This window comes from Microcaecilia unicolor, chromosome 1 (genome assembly GCF_901765095.1).
Source record: "Microcaecilia unicolor chromosome 1, aMicUni1.1, whole genome shotgun sequence".
Lineage (NCBI taxonomy): Eukaryota > Metazoa > Chordata > Amphibia > Gymnophiona > Siphonopidae > Microcaecilia > Microcaecilia unicolor.
The window spans coordinates 24,200,249-24,220,385 of record NC_044031.1 but is presented as its reverse complement, the minus strand read 5'-3'; the positions used below and the strand labels follow the sequence as shown (position 1 = coordinate 24,220,385).

The following is a 20,137-nucleotide window of genomic DNA, read 5'->3' as shown; positions in this document are numbered from 1 at the left end:
GCACTTTATATTTTTATTACTGTTATTTAAAAGACAGATATTGAATAATGAGGGCAGAGCTACCAACATTGTCCAGTTTGTACCAAACTCAATATATCAACGCAGTTATATGTACCACTTCAGACTACTCAATCAGTGAAAGGGAAAAAGTCTCATAATGTCACCTTGCTTTGTCCTGAAATACTCTTTTTTGTTCATGGCCATTCAAAGCTCTCGTGACTATATATAATCACTGACAGCCCCCAACCACCCCGATGAAACAGTGCGACAAGGCGGTGGCCGTAGCGAGAAGGTTGCTAGGCTGTATAGAGAGAGGTGTGACCAGCAGAAGAAAGGAGGTTTTAATGCCCCTGTATAAGACATTGGTGAGGCCCCACCTGGAGTATTGTGTTCAGTTGTGGAGGCCGTACCTTGCGAAGGATGTTAAAAAAATGGAAGCGGTACAAAGAAAAGCTACGAGGATGGTATGGGAGTTGCGTTCCAAGACGTATGAAGAGAGACTTGCTGACCTGAACATGTATACTCTGGAGGAAAGGAGGAACAGGGGTGATATGATACAGACGTTCAAATATTTGAAAGGTATTAATCCGCAAACGAATCTTTTCCGGAGATGGGAAGGCGGTAGAACGAGAGGACATGAAATGAGATTGAAGGGGGGCAGACTCAGGAAAGATGTCAGGAAGTATTTCTTCACAGAGAGGGTGGTGAATGCTTGGAATGCCCTCCCGCGGGAGGTGGTGGAGATGAAAACGATAACGGAATTCAAACATGCGTGGGATAGGCATAAATGAATCCTGTGCAGAAGGAATGGATCCACAGAAGCTTAGCTGAAATTGGGTGGCGGGGGGAAGAGAGGTTGGTGGTTGAGAGGCTAGGATAGGGGAGGGCAGACTTATACGGGGTCTGTGCCAGAGCCGGTGATGGGAGGCGGGACTGGTGGTTGGGAGGCAGGAAATACTGCTGGACAGACTTAAACGGTCTGTGCCCTGAAAAAGACAGGTACAAATCAAAGTAAGGTATACACATATGAGTTTATCGTGGGCAGACTAGATGGACCATGCAGGTCTTTTTCTGCCGTCATCTACTATGTTACTATGTAACCACCTATAGTTCAAAATGAGGTGATACTCTGTTTTCTGTTTGTTTTATAATTTTTCTTAATTTTATAATTATATACGTCTTTCTTCACTCTAATATTCATTAGTATTTAGAGGCGCAGTCCTACGTTTTGAAGCACTCATGTGCTGAAGGACAATCAATCACTTATCTGCATGTTTCATATCTTCTCCAGACCCCGACAGGTCCCTGTTTCGCCTGGGCTTCGGCTAGGGATCAGGACTTTGTTGCAGATCTAATTGAAAAATACAAAATAGTACTTCAGCATTTTCTCCAGATATCATATAAAGCTGCTGCTTATAGTTCAGGCACTTACTTGCGTCCTTCTCACTCTGAATGCAAACCATGACTATTAAACATTGCGATCACGCTCTTTATCTCTGTCTCTGATAGAATCTTCAAAAAGTGCGTGGTGTCTTTTATATATGTGGGACTCTCGGAGGCGTAAGGTCTGAGAAAAGTATCAACATATATCAAGAGAGGTTCTAGCAACGAACCTTTTGAGGACATGATGGGTCTTCCCGGGGGTCTGGTTAGATTTTTGTGTATTTTTGTCAGAATGTATAGTACAGGAATCACAGGGCCTGAGTTGCTCAAGAAGCGAAATTCCTTGTTTGATAGAAAACCTTGTTCGAGGCCCAGAAGTGTCAGTTCTTTAATACGTTGTTGTAGGCGAACAGTGGGATCTTGCTCCAGTCTATGGTACGCATTGGTGTCTGCTAACTGGGAATCGACTTCACTTATATACCTGTCCGCGTCTAGTACTACCACTGCCCCTCCTTTATCTGCCCTCTTTATGATGATGTCGGGGTTATTTCGTAGACTCCTCATGGCCAGCCATCTATAGGATTCCCCACTAAAAAACTGGTGCACATCCCATAACACCATGTGTTTAAACGCTTTCACCACTGGATCTAGCGGGATCGGCGGAACCCATTGAGACTTAACCTGAATTCTAGGTCTGTAGTTGTTAACTTCTTGATCTTTAAAGAATATTCATAGCTGCAGCTTCCGTATGAACTTCTCAAGGTCAATTTGAAACTGGAATGAACTGAAGCGGTGTGCAGAAACATAAGACAGGCCTTTTGACAATAAAGAAATTGCAGTGGGGGGAAGGGAAGTCCTAGACAAATTAATCACATTCCCAGTGTCTAGAACTGCGACCTGGTCTTCGGCTGTGCCCTCTGTTGACCTCTGGCTCCTCCTCTTTTCGCACCTCTTCCTCGGGTTTTCCTGGGTGCCAGTTCTCTAAAAAATTGTCTGCATCACTGCTCCCTGATGAGCTGTCCATAGATTGGAATGCATTGAATGCTACTTTCTTTTGAATCATGGAAGTGCTTTCCCCCATGCCTTCAGAAAGCTCTGCCTCCTTTTGCTCTCTCATCTAGCACATGAGTGCTTCAAAACGTAGGACCGCGCCTCTAAATACTAATGAATATTAGAGTGAAGAAAGACTTATATAATTACAAAATTAAGAAAAATTATAAAACAAATAGAAAACAGAGTACCACCTCATTTTGAACTATAGGTGGTTGGGGGCTGTCAGTGATTATATATAACCAGTATCCAGATCTTTAATATTTTTATATACATTTTTATGCTGTGCTCAGTCACACTGTCGTGCCCGTTATACCAAAACTAACTCTGGAAAGGGTACAAAGTCACCAAACATCATCGCACATGCCTTTCCTTCCTTCCATTTCCAATGTGAGTAAGATACTCTGAATGTTATATACTGTAAACATTTATGGGAGAATGAAACTTATCTTGATTGGGGATTATTATGGAGTCAGAATTTTAATCACAAAGCACTAGTTTTATGGTGTCTGGAGGTGCCACAGTCAGCGCACATCGCAATCAAGATAAGTTTCATTCTTCCATAAATGTTTACAGTATATAACATTCAGAGTATGTTACTCGCATTGGAAATGGAAGGAAGGAAGGGCATGTGCGATGATGTTTGGTGACTGTGTACCCTTTCCAGAGTTAGTTTTGGTATAACGGGCACGACAGTGTGACTGAGCACAGCATAAACATTTATATAAAAATATTAAAGATCTGGATACTGGTGATATTAAGAATTGAACGATATCCAACACCAGGTTTATTGCTTCAATCCCATACTTGATTAAGTGATTATATATAGTCACGAGAGCTTTGAATGTCCATGAACAAAATGGAGTATTTCAGGACAAAGCGAGGTGACATTGTGAGACTTTTCCCCTTTCACTGATTGAGCAGTCTGAAGTGGTACATATAACTGCGTTGATATATTGAGTTTAAGGTTGATACTTTTTGGAAACGCAAGCCAATTGGTTTTGTGAACATTGTCCAGTTCAGTACACTATTAGCCCTCAAGTTCATACAAAGTTAATTATGTTCAGTGGAAAATAAGTCTGTTGGCTCAGGCTGCCTGCTATGTGAATATCCCATCACTGTTTCATTATTGCTACCACATATTTGCTTTAAACTTTGCTTTAAACTTTGTTTTAATTTGGTTATCCAGACCATGGTTTGCTTTTTAAACCCAAAGGTGAATCCTAAGAGTGGTATAAACTCTGTTGTTTCTGACTTTACTTGTTTTGGAGTGCTTTGGGTCCTGCTGACATCTGCTGTCTGGAATGATGGAAGATGGAAATAAGGAAATAAAAATTAAGTTTTGGATGTACTCTGTAGAAGTTGCATTTACTTTTGCAATGTGATGGATGCCTATTCTGGTGTGTGCATGTGATAATCTTTCAATAACTGTCTATACTTATGGTTATGATTTCTGAACACATGATATCATTAAAGGTCAAACTTTTAAATGCCCAGTTGGATATATATGCTAATCTCTACTTTGTTAAATGTTTCAGACATATCCATCTATTTGTTCCCATGATAGAACTGAATCCTACTGTGATATAAATGTAAAAAAAAAAATCCTTTATCCTCCACTTTTTAAGACACTGCTGGATAGTAATGGCACAAGGAAAGCAAGTTTGGTCCAATGAAGACTAACTCAAAATAACCTGTTCCTTAGATGGGCCCTAGTATTACCATTATTAAAAAAAGTGACCATACCAGTGGCGTAGCCAAGGGTGGGCTTAGGTGGGCCCAGGCCCACCCACTTTGAGCTCAGGCCCATCAGTAGCAGCACACCTATGATGTGGCCGGCAGAGATTCCCAAGCTGAAAACTCCCAACAACTGTCCCTCCTGCAAACCTTATAAATAGCAGATCTTCGCCTGCAGGAAGCAGCGACTGATACATACTGCTTATACCAGCCCCACAGCCTTCCCTCTGACGTATTCCCACCTATGCGGAAACAGGAAGCTGCATCAGTGGGAAGGATGTGGGGCCTATATGAGTAGTGTGTATTAGTTGCTCCTCACTGAAAATCTGAAATAAAGGTGTGCAGGAGAGGAGGGACATTTGAGAGACCATATGGCATGCAGGCGAGAGGAGAGACCAAATCACCTATGGGATGGGGTGGGGTTCTTCTGCCCACCCATCTTGGGCCCAGGCCCACCCAAAATTGGGTGTCTGGCTACGCCCCTGGACCATACCATGCCTCTGTGGCTATGTTCCACTAATAAGTTAAACGATTAATTGGATTTCTTGAAAGGATTATATAAACTTAGGATGCATGACTAGGGACACAAACATACACTTATTCATTCAGTATCACAATTCCTCATGCACAGCCACAAAACAACTTTTGAGGGTGGATAGTGTTCCTTTTATTATCGACCAGATAGAGATAAGAGTTTTCAATTTTGGCACAGTATAAGTCAACACAAGAACAAAATATAAGAAAACCAATGGACTGCATTAGGGGCTTATAGCTCATTTATGCTTAAACAAAAGAGATCTGCATGAAACAAAATATTTAACTTTATTTTGACTTAAAACGCCACTTGCCCCTGAAACATGTTCAAAACAGAATAACCCATTTGTGTATCTAAAAGGTAAACTTCTACAAAACAGATGAAGATGTGATTCCATGTGCCCCAGTGAAAGGAGAGTTTAATTCTACTTCCATTTCATTTCAGTATATTCTATCATCTTTATAACCCAGGCTTCCCAAGGCAGATTACAACAACAGTTAATATGAACCCATCAGGAAACAGGATAGCCTCACCGAAATCTGGACATCTGTATAGAAGAACAGTGAAGAAAAATGAGCACAAACTACAGAGTTTATAATTGCTGTTTCTACCAGCTACAATAATTTTTGAAGCTGTTTTAGTGATATTCAATTGTTCTTTCTTTTCTCCTCCATCGTTTAAGGCACTGCCTATCCAACTGAAACAGCTTTAGACTTGTTACAGATGGACCAACAATAAAGAACGACAATGTGGATACAGCAACTCATGGGTTTGCTTGATTTGAGTGAACGGCAATGACGGCTGCGTGGGGGAGTGGAAACAGAGATTAACCAAATTGGTTTCCTTGCTTACAGTGGACTAATAAGGATCACTTCCACACCTGTCTGTTAAACCTCCTTGCTTTAATTTGTAGAAGATTAAAAAGAAACTTCTTGTTCCTTCTTGTTGCAGCAGACCTGAGGTTGGGGAATGGTACTTTGGGACCTTACTGCGGGAAAGGAGGACATACAGGTAGGGCTACCATATTTGTGGGGGCAGAAAAATAAAAATGGTTGCTACTTTTGCTAAAGAAATATTTAATTGTAGTTAATGAACACGCATCAAACAGTGACTTACTTACATTACAGCAGTAGACATTCTGCTTTTCAAGAATTTCTGGATTTCAGTTCGACTGAGGCTACGCCTAAGCGTACTTATCGTAAGAGTGCATGTCTGGAAGTCTTTGCGTGCCATAAGCTTAAAATTATGCTGCAGGAACAAAATTCCTTTGACAGATTCAACCAGCAGGGGAGCAGAGAGGGGATCAGCAATGCCTTTTTCTCTCTTTAGCGCCCCCTTGTGTCCAGACTAATAAGCCAGGGATGGTTTCTCTCATTATGTGGGTAGGTGTGTTGGTCATAGGCACATAAAAGAAAACGAGGACATTTCCCTCAAAATTCAAAATTCTGGAGGACATATCTGAAGCTGTCCAAAAAAAAGGACATGTCCTCTTATGGTAACCCTACAAAGGGAGTTTTTGTCTTCCGGGTTCTTTATGTAACTGGTTTCTAGTTGCTTTAATCCTGTTCTAGGACTGCATATGATATACACATAGAAATTTCTCCCTCTGCTGAGACCCATCACTTGGAAGTCTTCTAAAATAAGTATGACCCTACTCTGAGCCTATGTGTTATACGATTGTGAATTATATACACTCCCAAAAAACTATCCTTCTGCCCCCCACTGAGCCCCAGTTTTGGAAGGTCAGAAATATAACACCTATAGACTCTTTTCTACTTCGTCATACACTGTAACTTATTCAAAAGATAACACGAAACGTCAGAAGGAAAAAGCGTCACAGCCCCCACCATTAATGATTTAGAATTATCAATCGACTTAAAGGCAATCGGCAGAAAAAAAAACTTCCTTAAAATTCAAAACAAACTTATGTGGCAAAGCTTACAGTATCTGTGCTCAAGGTGTGACAAAGCTTCAAAACAAGAATATGGTCCCACCATATGCGGTAATCAGGGAATCATCCGACCAAACTCTTACATAGCAGCAGTCTCTTTCTCCAGTGCTTAGCAACTCTCTGAAATGTAACCCTGTTCTGGGACCGTGTCTATAATTTTGAATCAAATAATACACCTAGCAAACTTTCCCCCACCCCAATGAGTACCAGCATTGGGAGATCTCTTGATGGGATGTGATGCAGAAGATCTTGAGTGTGTTTCTGGTTGGTATTTCAGATACAGGCAGGGCTTTTTTTGAGGGGGTACTTGGGGGTACTGAGTACCGGCACCTTTTCCATCGACTGCTAAAATTAACCCACGAACTCCGTGTTTTCATGAAGGAACTCAGACTATACACACCAATTCTGCCTTGTCATGGATTCTGTGACTGTTTGCAGAGGGCCTGGCTATTGTGGGATGAGTCCCTCAGTGATCACCCCAACCCTGAAAGGTGGCTTAGCATTTGAGTACCAGCACCTTTTTTGCTAGAAAAAACGCACTGGATACAGGTGACATTTGAGGAAATTGCTGTCTCTTTCCCTGAGGAAGAGTGGGAGCATTTAAATGAAAAGCAGAAGGAACTTTACAGGGAGGTGATGAAAGAGAATTATCAGACCCTGATCTCACTGGGTAAGGGGTAATTTTACATTTTTATTAGCAGTATTAGGGCATCATTATAAAGCTGAAAGCAAATGGAGAAATAGGAAAAAATCATACAGAAAAACACAAATATATTAATGCTTAAAAATAATGTTATAAGAACGTAAGAATAGCCATACTGGGTTAGATCAAGGGTCCATCTAGCCCAGTATCCTGCTTCCAGCAGTGGCCAATCCAGGTCACAAGTACCTGGCAGAAACCCAAATAGTAGCAACACTCCATGCTACCAATCCCAGGGCAAGCAGCAGCTTCCCCATGTACATCTCAACAACAGATTATGGGCTTTTCCTCCAGGAACTTTCTCAAACCTTTTTTTAAACCCAGATACTCTAACTGCCGTTACTGCATCCTCTGACGAGTTCCAGAGCTTAACTGTTCTTTGAGTGAAAAAATATTTCCTCCTACTTACTACTACTTATTATTTCTATAGCGCTACAAGGCATACGCAGCGCTGTAGACCATACACAAAAAGACAGTCCCTGCTCAAAGAGCTTACAATCTCGTTTTAAAAATATTGCCATGTAATTTCATTGAGGGTCCCCTGGTCTCTGTATTTTTTGAATGAGTGAAAAATCGATTCACGTTTACCCGCTCTACACCACTCAGAATTTTGTAGCTCTCAATCCTACCTCCCCCCCCCCTCGTCAGTTGTCTCATTTCCAAACCGAAGAACCCTAACCTCCTATGCCTTTCCTCATATGGGAGGAGTTCCGTCCCCTTTATCATTTTGGACGCCCTTTGAACCTTTTTTGAGAACTGAGCACAATACTCAAGGTGAGGTTGCATCATGGCATTATATAATATGCTTGGTCTTATTTTACATCCCTTTCCTAATAATTCCTAGCATCCTGTTTGCTTTTTTGGCCGCCACCGCACACAGGGCTGAAGATTTCAGCGTATTGTGTACAGTGACGTCTAGATCTTTTTCTTGAGTTCCTGGACCAGTTGCTCCAAGAAGCAGTCGTTTATTAGGTCTAGGAATTTTACCTCCCTAGCCAATGGTGTGCTGGAGCAGGCTCTCACGGGCTCGTGAGAGCCGTTTGTTAAGTTTTGAAGAATTTTGAGAGCCGGTTGTTAAAGTAGGCCTTCCCATGGCTACTTTAACAACTGACTCCCAAAATGTGAGCTTGGGCCCCCTCCTGAATTCTATTTTACATTGCTGGCAGTGATGCTGGCCCCACCAGCCAAGTAAATAGACTGCTACTTCTGCTCCATGTTTCTGACTCTGAGCATCAGGCTGGGACTTTTCATGTTGCAGGAATTGGGATAGGAATTTGTGATGCTTCAGGAGTCAGACAGCACACACCAGAATGAGAGTGAAATCTTCTTTATTTGCCAGCAAACAAAGCAGGACATCAGTTCTAGCTCTCTTCTCCTCTCTTAGCTCTTTGTGTCTTTCTCTCAGCTCTCTGTGTCTTTGTCTCAGCTGCTTCTCTTCTTATGCTGTCTCTCCTGTTGTCTTCCAGCTTTCTTCCTTTCTTCTGAGCTCCTTCTGACGTAAACTGCTTCTGCTCCTACTTAAATAGGGTCCTAAGCCCTCCTCCTAGCCTAGCCCCCTTTACTCCCAATTGGTTTAAGGAATAGATTGGTCACCTTGCCTCAACCAATCATTACTTTTGAAATATCAGTTACATAGGTTTGGTATTCCTCAAACTGACCCAGTCCTACACTTAGCTTATAATTAATCAAGGAGACGAGAGCTAACTAGCCCTGACCTCGTTCACCTATCAGCTTATATATTAAACCAGCCAGAACTGCAGATAAGTCTAACCACATGTTGATCTCCTCAACTGCAGTCTTAAACAGCAGACAAAGAGTAATACAGAATTTAACAGACATTCTACATTTAACTACACAGAGTAAACATATTCTAAATATCAAAAACTTGTAAATACTAATCTATTGCCTCTCTCTAAACAGTATTTCTTCTAAGCATTTTAAACTAATCCTAAACAAACAGCCTGCTATATACCGGCTCATAATAGAATACATGTGTTTGCTTAGCAATCCATCCCTCACAAGGTTGAAAGAAATTCCTGTGTCTGACCTTTCTAACCCAGCCCAGCAAATGTAAATAACTTAAACCAGATAACATTCCTTCACTTGCTAGCAGAACTGAGAATTTAAAATAATATCTGAGCACCTTTAAACAAAATTAACCCTTCATATGATTTCTCAGAATTATTCAATTTCTTTTGCTCACTGCCTCATTCCCCCCTTTGAGACTAAAATCAGCTTATGCAGAGATAAGTCTCACAACTCAGACTCTGGAGATTATAGTGGTCCTAACTAGGAATCATAATCTACAGGTATGGTAGTAGGGCACATAGGAGTACCTGGAGAAACTACCCACACAGGTTCCTCCTTCTCTGGGAGAACATTAGTATAGTTACAGGGAATGGGAAGAACAGTTGAGATGCTTCTTGTTAAACAAAACACTCCAGAGGCTGGATAGGGAGACGTAAAAATTGGCCTTAGAGAAGATTCAGAGGGGGAAGTAGCATTATAAAAGGACCACCAAGTATAATCCTGGCTCCAAGGACCTGAACTCGAAAAGTAGGGAGGTATAAGAGCTGGGAGTTGCACAGGGACAGGAACAGCTGGAACATCTGTGGTATAAGGAGAAAATCGGGAACACACAATACAAGGGGAAGTAATATTTGCCTGGCTAATTAGTTCCTGGACAGAGTGTAACCAAAGGTTGGAGCGAGTTGGGGTATTAGGAACAAGGAGGCAAGGAGTAGAAAACAACAAAAGCATCCAAACTACTAACATTTTCTTTCTTCCTAATCTAAAACAAATACAGCAAACTAATTAAGCAGTAATATTTCAACAGTCTGTGCTAATCACAGATTACTCTCATATAATGTTCTCAGTCTTTGAGTTCTTATACCAGTTGGGATAGACCCTCAACTGACAAGGATCAAGCTTTCAAATTCCAAGAAAGCCAGAATCAGGCAAGAAAGAGTCTCAGTATGAAGCCGAAGTTCAGCCGCTCCTGCAGTATGCAGTTGACCCTTCTTTTCAGCTAGTAGATTCTTTGATTCGGGTCAGGCGCAACTTCAATGGCTCCGCTGGATCTCTTTCTGCTCTCCACTGTTTAGGCTCCGTCTGATCCGTGCTGGGCTCAGTCTGGTCAGCAGACTTAATTCGAGACCAATGGACCCATGGAGTTATCCCTGCGACCTTCACAGCTGTAGGGGTAGAAAGCAAAACAGTAAAAGGTCCTTTCCATCGGGGCCCCAAAGGCTGGAGCCTCCAGTCTTTCACCCAAACTCTATCCCCTGGCAGGAAGGAATGTACCTGAGCCTGGAAGGGGACAGGGTTTATTTCTCTCACATAAGACTGAAGCTCAGAAATTATCTTACCCAGGAGGGCTACCTGCTCCTGCACCTGGGCAGACCCTAAAATCCCTATGTCTCCCTTAATTCCCTGTAAAATGGCTGGGGGCTTCCCATACACAATTTCAAAGGGAGAGAGGGCTGTTCCTTTAGTTGGAGTGCATCGGAGACGGAAAAGGGCTAGTGGCAGTGCCTGTGGCCATTTCAATTGGGTTTCCTGACAAATCTTTGCTAGGCTATTTTTCAAGGTTCTGTTTGCCCGCTCAACCTGCCCTGAACTCTGGGGACGATAGGCACAATGCAATTTCCAGGTAATGCGCAAAGCGCGGGACAGGGCCTGAAGTGTAGCTTCAACAAAGGCGGGACCATTATCTGAACCTATGGCAAGAGGCAGTCCATACCTGGGGATGACATCCCTAAGGAGGGCTCGAGCTACTTCTGTGGCTTTCTCAGTGACTGTAGGATATGCTTCCACCCACCCAGAAAAGGTACAGACCATGACTAAGAGGTATCGGAACCTACCACTCCTGGGCATTTCTGTGAAGTCTATAACTAGGGACTCAAAGGGTGTTAGTCCTCTAAACTGAACTCCTGGTGGAATACGGGGTCCCTGACGAGCATTATTCTGGGCACAGAGAGTACATCGGGCAGAGGCAGTGGCAACCAGACTATCCAATCCTTCCAGCACCACTACTCGATTGAGTAGGCGGGCTAGTGCTGTTTTCCCTAAGTGTGATAGGTCATGAGCTTGAGACACTACAGGCCAAGCTAGGTGGCGTGGCACCAGAACTCTGGTATCAGGGAGATGTAACCAGCCATCAGGTCTCCTTACTGCACCTTCTTCTTGAGCCCATTTCTCTTCCATTTGGGTATACATAGGTGTCCATTCTTGCAATCGAATTTGGAACAGGGGGGTCACAGTACTTGCTGGGGGTCCTCGAGCAGCTTCCTTGGCCACCCGATCAGCATGGCGGTTCCCTCGGGCCACTGGAGTATCTATTCTTTGGTGTCCCCTGCAATGAATGACAGCTACCTTCTTAGGGGCCCACACAGCCTCTAGCAACTGAAGTATTTCAGGTCCATACTTAACAGGTTGGCCTGCAGCATTTATGAGTCCCTTTTCCTTATACAAAGCTCCATGAGCATGTAGAGTTGTGAAGGCATATTTGGAATCAGTATAAATGTTGGTTACCAGTCCTGCTGCTAACTCCAGAGCTCGTATGAGGGCCACAAGTTCTGCTTTCTGAGCTGAAGTTCCTTGGGGCAGGGCTCTTGCTTCTATCACCTTGTCTTCTGTCACCACAGCATAGCCTGCCAGTCGCTTGGAGTTCTCCACATAACTGCTTCCATCTGTGAAATAAATTACATCTGGGTCCCTCCATGGAACATCTTTAAGATCTGGTCGACTGGAATACACTTCATCCATGGTTTGGATACAGTCATGATCCGGTGGTCCCTCAGATGCTGGCAAAAGAGTGGCGGGATTGAATGTAGCCACTGTTTCCAGGTGTATCCGTGGATTCTCACACAAACTAGCTTGGTACTTAACCATGCGGTTATTTGTAAACCAGTGGTTGCCCTTATACTCCATGAGGGTGAGAACTGCATGGGGGACTTTAACAACCAGTTCTTGCCCCAAGGTCAACTTATCAGCTTCCTGGACCAGTAAGGCTGTTGCTGCAATGGCCCTCATGCAGGCTGGCCATCCTTTAGCCACTCCATCCAGCTGTTTAGACAGGTATGCAACAGGCCTCTGCCAGGATCCCATCATCTGGGTCAGCACACCCAGAGCAACCCCCTGTCTCTCATGGACATACAATGAGAAAGGTTTCTCCACATCAGGAAGGCCTAACGCAGGGGCTTGGAGTAGGGCTTTCTTTATGGCAATGAAGGATTGTTGAGCAGTAGATCCCCATTCAAATGGTTCCTTTTCACCCCCCTTTGTGGCTTGGTATAGGGGTTTCGCCATCAATGCAAAATTTGGAATCCAAATTCTGCAGAACCCGGCTGCTCCCAGAAATTCCCTAACTTCCCTTCTGGACTTGGGTTGGGGAATTGCAGCTACTGCTTGCTTCCTACTAGCATCCAATCTCCGACTTCCCTGGGAAATGCAAAAGCCCAGATACTTCACTTCTGACTGACAAAGTTGGGCCTTTGAGCGTGAGACCTTATAGCCTGCATCCAAGAGTAGCTCCAGCAATTCTCTGGTAGCCTCAAAACACTCTTCCTGAGTCACTGCTGCAATCAGGAGATCATCTACATACTGAAGTAAAACTCGCCTGGAAGGCTCAGATTTAAAAGTCTTAAGGTCTTGTCCTAGGGCTGTCCCAAAAATAGTGGGGGAATTCTTGAACCCCTGTGGCAGGCGGGTCCATGTATACTGAAGCTTCCTTCCTGTTACTGGGTTTTCCCATTGAAAGGCAAAAAGCAATTGACTGGCGGGGGCCACCCGAATACAAAAGAAGGCATCTTTTAAATCTAGTGTTGTGAAATGGGTAGCTCCAGAAGGTATCAATCCTAGCAGGACATATGGATTAGGCACTACAGGGTGTAATGAAATAGTGGATTTGTTAACCACTCGTAAGTCTTGGACTGGCCGGTAATCCTCAGTCCCTGGCTTCTGAACTGGCAATAGTGGCGTATTCCATGGAGACTGGCAAGGTCGAATAATTCCATGGGATAACAGACGATTCAAATGTGCTTGAATCCCTTCCAGAGCCTTTCTGGGAATTGGGTATTGGCGAAGATGGATTGGCCGGGCACTTGGAAGTAAGTCTACATGTACAGGAGGAATATTTCGGGCCAACCCTGGGGAATTATCTTCTGCCCACACCCCACTGACCTGAAAGCTGTCTGCCAGGGGTAGGTCAACTTGGCCCTGCGACTGATGCAGCCGCCATTCTTCTTCAAGAGGGCAACAGAAACTCAGTATACCCTTAGGGCTGGATGTTGGGGGCCGAAAGGAGACTGAAGTCTGGCCATCAGAGTCAAAGGAAATTTGGGCCCTAAGCTTGGACAGCAGGTCTCGACCTAACAAAGGGATTGGACAGTCTGGCATATACAGGAATTCATGAGTGACTATGTGTGAGCCCAATTGGCATCTACGGGTTGTCAGGAAGGGCCTCCGGTTCTGCACCCCCGTGGCACCCACCACTCGGACAGTTTTTCCAGACACAGGCGCTAATCGCTCCGTCACAACAGAATGTTCCGCTCCTGTATCAATCATGAATGGAATTGAGCGGCTCCCTATAGTTAACTTGACCATAGGTTCCTGGGAGCCCAGTTTGTAGGAACCCGGTCTGTCCTATTCGTCCCATTCTGCCATCTCGGCTATCCCGATGATGTCAGATTCAGGAGGCTCATATCTTCCCTCTCGAACTCGGCCTCGGCTTCCTCGATCTCCTGGTCCCCTTCTCAGTCCCTGGCGCCTCTGGGGGCATTCATCTTTCCAGTGCCCTCTTTCCTTACAATAGGCACACTGATCCCTCTCCAATCTTGGTCTGGGATTCTCCCCCCTTGGCCGGGATTGATTGAAGGAATCTCGGAGCCTGGCTGGTGGTCCGGGGTCCCACTTTGGCTTCCCATTAGCTAGAGGTCGACCTCGATTAAGAGTGGAATTAGTAATGGCTGCCGCTAAAAGGTCGGCCTTCTTCTGCATCTTCCGGTCAGCCTCTCGGCGCACCTCCTGATCTCTATTAATGAAAACCTTGGTTGCGATCTCAATTAGCTGGGTGGTATTCATCCCTGCGAATCCCTCCTGATGCTGCAACTTCTTCCGGATATCTGGCATACTCTGGGCCACCAATGCGCTATTCACCATTCTCTGGTTTTCTTGGGCTTCAGGGTCAAATGGGGTGTATGTTCTGTAGGCTTCAATTAGTCGCTCTAGAAAGGCCCCAGGGGATTCAGTTGCCCCTTGGAGAATTTCAGAGACCTTTGCCAGATTAATGGGCCTCTTTATGCCTTTCCTCATACCTTCCAGTAAGTCCCGGCAATAGCCAGACAACAGTTCATAGTGCTGCCCATCATTCGGATCCCAATCTGGAGCTGCGCGAGGAAACCGAGCTCTAACCCATCCCTCTGGGTCCTGTATCCCCCCGGGGACACGCTCTCGCGTGATGGCCTCAGCATTTTGCAAAATCTTCCGCCTCTCCTCAGTTGTGAAGAGGGTCAGGAGAAGTTGTTGACAATCAGTCCAGGTTGGGTTATGGGTGGCCATAATGCTAGTCACTAGGTCCACCACTGCCTGAGGCTTTTCAGTATAAGAGGGATAATGCGTCTTCCAATTCAGGAGATCGGTGGTTGTGAAGGGTACATACTGATAGGCCTGTGCCTGTATAACCTGACCCTGATTATTAGGATCCGGTCGAGTGGTAGTTACCTGACGAAGTGGCAGAACTCTCGAGGAGGTGGGAATGGAACCTGAGGTAGAGCTAGGAGCTACCCTCCTATCATGCTCAAAGGTAATTGCAGCAGGTCTAACCCATTCAGTGGAGGTGTGTTGAACCCCTGAGGGATGGGGAGGGGTACTCATAGACTGAGAGGTGGTCACAGGTGAATCAGTCCATTGAAAGGGATGCCGGGCCCCTGATGAGTGGGTAGGGGTATTAGAAGGAGAGGCTGGGCTGTCGGGAGTTGAGGAGTCAGGGAGTGGAACCCAAAACGGGTCTTCAGAGGTTAACAGGAGAGGATTTGGCACAGAAGGGTAGAGGCCAGGTGAAAAGTCCAACCTAGGGTGTGGCAGGTTTGGCACAGGAGGGGAAGAACTATCCGGAGAAGCCTGTGCTGGAGAGGCTTGGGCTGGGTGGCGTGGATCTCTGGGGGCGGCACGGAACCCCAACAATGGGCCATAAGGTGGCGGCTCAAGGTCTGAGGGGTCATCAGAGAGTATGGGTTTCTCAGACAGGGTAGGGGCGGAAGCCACCGATTGGGTGGTAGGCTTCCTAGGGCTCTTTCCCTCTTCTAGTTTAGATTTTCTAATCTTTCTTTGAACACGGCCTAACATGAATTTTACTGGGGATCCCATATAAGTTTTCAACCAAGAGGGAGGGTCAGTCACAAGGCTGTCCCAGGAATCTATATAAGGGAGTTGTTCAGAATATTCTGGTCCTCCTACTACTATGCTGTAGACCTTCCGGATTACTTCAATATCTAAGCTGCCACTAGGGGGCCACCCCACTCCCATAGATGGCCACTCAACTTCACACAAGGTTCTTAAAGTACCTGAGCTTAAAGTCTGTCCATAGTCATTAATTAAAAATCCTTTTTTGAAATTTCTAAGCATACAATCTAGGGGGGTAGCAATTGTTCTAGATGATGTCCCACCCATAATGCTTACAGTTACAACACACAAAGAGGGAAGGAGTTTTTGAGAATGCAGTAAGAGGTCTGCACTCTTCTAACATTCAAGCATCACACATCCCATACAGAAAATCCCACCCAACAATTTCAAATTTCTCAGATACAGATAAGCTCAAGCGTTTTCGCTTCTAGTCCCCGCGACTAGAAGGTACTAGGGCCTTTGCTGAGAATTGATCAGATTCTCCTTCCCTCTTTCTTGAGGGGCTGGTTTACAACTTCCTAGCTAGGATTACAATACAAAATACAGAATACATACCCGGCAAATGTTCTCCAGTCAGTTGGGTGCTGGGATTAATGCAGGATTTATCCCACCGCTGCCACCAAGAATTGTTGCAGGAATTGGGATAGGAATTTGTGATGCTTCAGGAGTCAGACAGCACACACCAGAATGAGAGTGAAATCTTCTTTATTTGCCAGCAAACAAAGCAGGACATCAGTTCTAGCTCTCTTCTCCTCTCTTAGCTCTTTGTGTCTTTCTCTCAGCTCTCTGTGTCTTTGTCTCAGCTGCTTCTCTTCTTATGCTGTCTCTCCTGTTGTCTTCCAGCTTTCTTCCTTTCTTCTGAGCTCCTTCTGACGTAAACTGCTTCTGCTCCTACTTAAATAGGGTCCTAAGCCCTCCTCCTAGCCTAGCCCCCTTTACTCCCAATTGGTTTAAGGAATAGATTGGTCACCTTGCCTCAACCAATCATTACTTTTGAAATATCAGTTACATAGGTTTGGTATTCCTCAAACTGACCCAGTCCTACACTTAGCTTATAATTAATCAAGGAGACGAGAGCTAACTAGCCCTGACCTCGTTCACCTATCAGCTTATATATTAAACCAGCCAGAACTGCAGATAAGTCTAACCACATGTTGATCTCCTCAACTGCAGTCTTAAACAGCAGACAAAGAGTAATACAGAATTTAACAGACATTCTACATTTAACTACACAGAGTAAACATATTCTAAATATCAAAAACTTGTAAATACTAATCTATTGCCTCTCTCTAAACAGTATTTCTTCTAAGCATTTTAAACTAATCCTAAACAAACAGCCTGCTATATACCGGCTCATAATAGAATACATGTGTTTGCTTAGCAATCCATCCCTCACAAGGTTGAAAGAAATTCCTGTGTCTGACCTTTCTAACCCAGCCCAGCAAATGTAAATAACTTAAACCAGATAACATTCCTTCACTTGCTAGCAGAACTGAGAATTTAAAATAATATCTGAGCACCTTTAAACAAAATTAACCCTTCATATGATTTCTCAGAATTATTCAATTTCTTTTGCTCACTGCCTCATTCATGCAAGCGCAAGAAGGTTCCATCATGCTGCTCAGAGCCAGAAACAAGCAGCAGAGAATGGTGGCAGTCCATTTATTGGCTGGTGGGGCTCGGCAAAGGTATGCCTAGCGTGCCCGCACAAGGGAGGGGAGCGAGAGGCATGTATTCCTCCCCCCCCCCCCCCCCAAAAAAAAGGAATTTCAGGGCCGGCTATGCCCGGAGAGAGAGCCCGTTGTTAAAAATTTACCAGCACACCCCTGTCCCTAGCGCTCCCTGACGTAACATTGATCCAGTCAATGTTGGGGTCATTGACGTCATCCATTATTATAGTTGTCCAATTTGTCAGCTTTCCTAATTTCTGTAAACATTTATTAATCTGTCTGTTCGTTCTGTCCTCTTTAGCTTGCCCTCTTCAGTAAGAACGTAAAACAGATAATGTATGCCTTTCTCTGCTCAAGTTCTAAAAATCCTTTGTTGTCACAGCAGGGGGAAAATCGTTATTGCCCCAAATAGAAAGAAAAAGGGTAAGTGTTGGGGAGTGTTTCCACAGTTTGCACAACCAACATCACTTGTTTGGTACAGATTTCAAAAGTATGTGGATTTTAATATATGGAGAAAGGGGAACTACCTGGTGCGTGAAAATTATAACTATCACGTGATCATGTAGATGGTAATTTGCTTTGTTGTTTTGACATGGTAAATTGAAGTCCCACCCCTGAAGAAATCTGAGAGTGAAACAGCAGGCCACCGTTAGGCTGTGAAAGATGTGGCCAAGCCACGTCACAGGTACCTGGCAGAAACCCAAATCGTGGCAACATTCCAGAACCCCAAAGAGTAACAAGATTCCGGAATCATAACGAATAGCAAGATTCCATGAAGAATCTCAAAGAGTAGCAAGATTCTGGAACCCTAAAAAGTAGCAACATTCCATGCGACCAATCCCAGGGCAAGCAGTTGCTTCCCATCTGTCTCAATAGCAGACTATGGTCTTTTCCTCCAGGAATTTGTCCAAACCTTTTTTTAAACCCAGATAAGCTAACCGCTGTTACCACCTCCTCTGGCAAAGAGCTCCAGAGCTTAACTATTTGTTGAGTGAAAAAATATTTCCTCCTATTTGTTTTAAAAGTATTTCCCTGTAACTTCCTCGAGTGTCCCCTAGTCTTTGTACTTTTGGAACACGTTATAAGTCAGTTATAGTATCAGAACACTGACAAAAATATAATAAGCACACAGCAAAATTGTTATAGTTTCATAAATCAAAAAGAAAAAAGGTTCAAAGATTGTTAAAGATATTTCAAAAGACCGTTTAATGGAGGTTCTTGACCAATGGAAGGGAAGTGTATGCTCAATGATGGAAGATACTGATTACTCCATTTAAAGAACTTGTTCTTTGATGACAAAACAATTCATTTGCTTCAGGATTACATTTTTACAACTGAAATTATAGATATTAAGCAGATAACTTTCTTAGATATTTGCTTTTTCAGATGTAACAACTTATATAGGGGCCCTTTTACTAAGCCACGTAGGTGCCCAAGCACGCCCAATATGCGTCAATTTGGAGTTACTGCCCGGCTACCGCAAGGCCTGGGTGGTAATTTTGTTTTTTACGTGCGTCCGCTACGCGTGCGGTGGAAACCAGGCTGCAATCGTCATTCTACACACAGACAATTACCGCATGGTTACCGTGTGAGACCTTATCGCTAAGTCAATGGCTGGTGGTAAGGTCTCAGACCCAAAACGGACAAGTGCCCATTTTTATTTTGCTGCAAGTCCATTTTCGGCAAACATTTTAAAAAGGCCTTTTTTTTTTACAGGTGCACTGAAAAATTGATCTGCATGCGCCCAAAACACACTCAGCCCATTTCTCAGCGCACCTTAGTAAAAGGACCCCTTAAGTTTTTACCACAATTAATATATATAAGGTTTCTTTAGGAGGCTTCCGATGTGGATCATTTGGTGCCTTCTCAGAACTGATGACTGATAGCAACTTTTATCACACTCAGTACACATAAAAGGTTTCTTCTGGGTGCAATGTTTCAAAATGGATTTGTTTTGGCCTGAGGAACATTTGGTGCTTTTTAAAATGCCATGAACAGTTGAAGCTTTTTTATACTCAGGGCACGTAAAAAGTTTAACTTGGTGTCTTTTCTGATCTGATGACTGAAGCTTTAATTACGCTCTGTATATGTAAAAGGTTACTTTCCACTGTGAATCTTTTGCTACATTTTGAGATTTGATGACCATGTGTAACTTTTATTATGTTACAAGAAATGATTTATCTTGGGGGAAAGAGCTCTAGAGCACTTGCTAATGTTTATAATTTTATTCTCCACCAGTTGCTAATTAAAGCAACAAGAATCACAATTGCAGTGAATTAAATATTATCTCTGTTGAAATGCAGTGTCCTGCGTTTCAGATTTAAAGTTATGCACCCAGGACACAAAGAGACTATATTTTTAGCTTCAAAAAAGTTTATTAAGTTACAATATGATTAATGCAATCATATAAGGCTAGCATAAATGAGAGATAGTTCTTTTAAGAGATCTTTACAGATAATCTGTACTTAAGTAAGGTAGCTAGTTTAAAAGTTAAGGTTACAGTTTAACTTACAAGAGAGTCTTTGTTTCAGAGCTGAGTGATGAGCACATGGTCAGGAGCAGGGAGCAGGGCTTCTGCAGTGAATGGATCTGAGTTGCAGCTGAAGAGAGAATCTGAATCTTGGGGAAACAGCTTTTGCTTTTATATCTTGCAAGCTGCAGGAGGATATGATCACAGAGTCCCAGCACCTGCTTCCTGGTTTGCACTG

The 20,137-nt window shown here is 43.7% G+C and overlaps 1 protein-coding gene across 2 annotated transcripts in view; it reads left to right on the top strand.

Moving 5' to 3' along the window:
• The window catches only part of LOC115463370 (gastrula zinc finger protein XlCGF26.1-like), a 952,960-nt gene that overhangs the window by 458,645 nt on the left and 474,178 nt on the right, over window positions 1-20,137 (top strand). The window contains exon 1 of one of the 2 annotated variants that reach the window (XM_030193825.1): window positions 7,274-7,326. The exons of the other annotated variant lie outside the window; for it this stretch is intronic. Within the exon in view, the coding sequence (XP_030049685.1) occupies window positions 7,293-7,326 (34 nt within the window). The 5' untranslated portion in view covers window positions 7,274-7,292. Of the gene's footprint in view, window positions 1-7,273; window positions 7,327-20,137 lie in introns of those variants that run through there. 2 annotated transcript variants of the gene reach the window in all.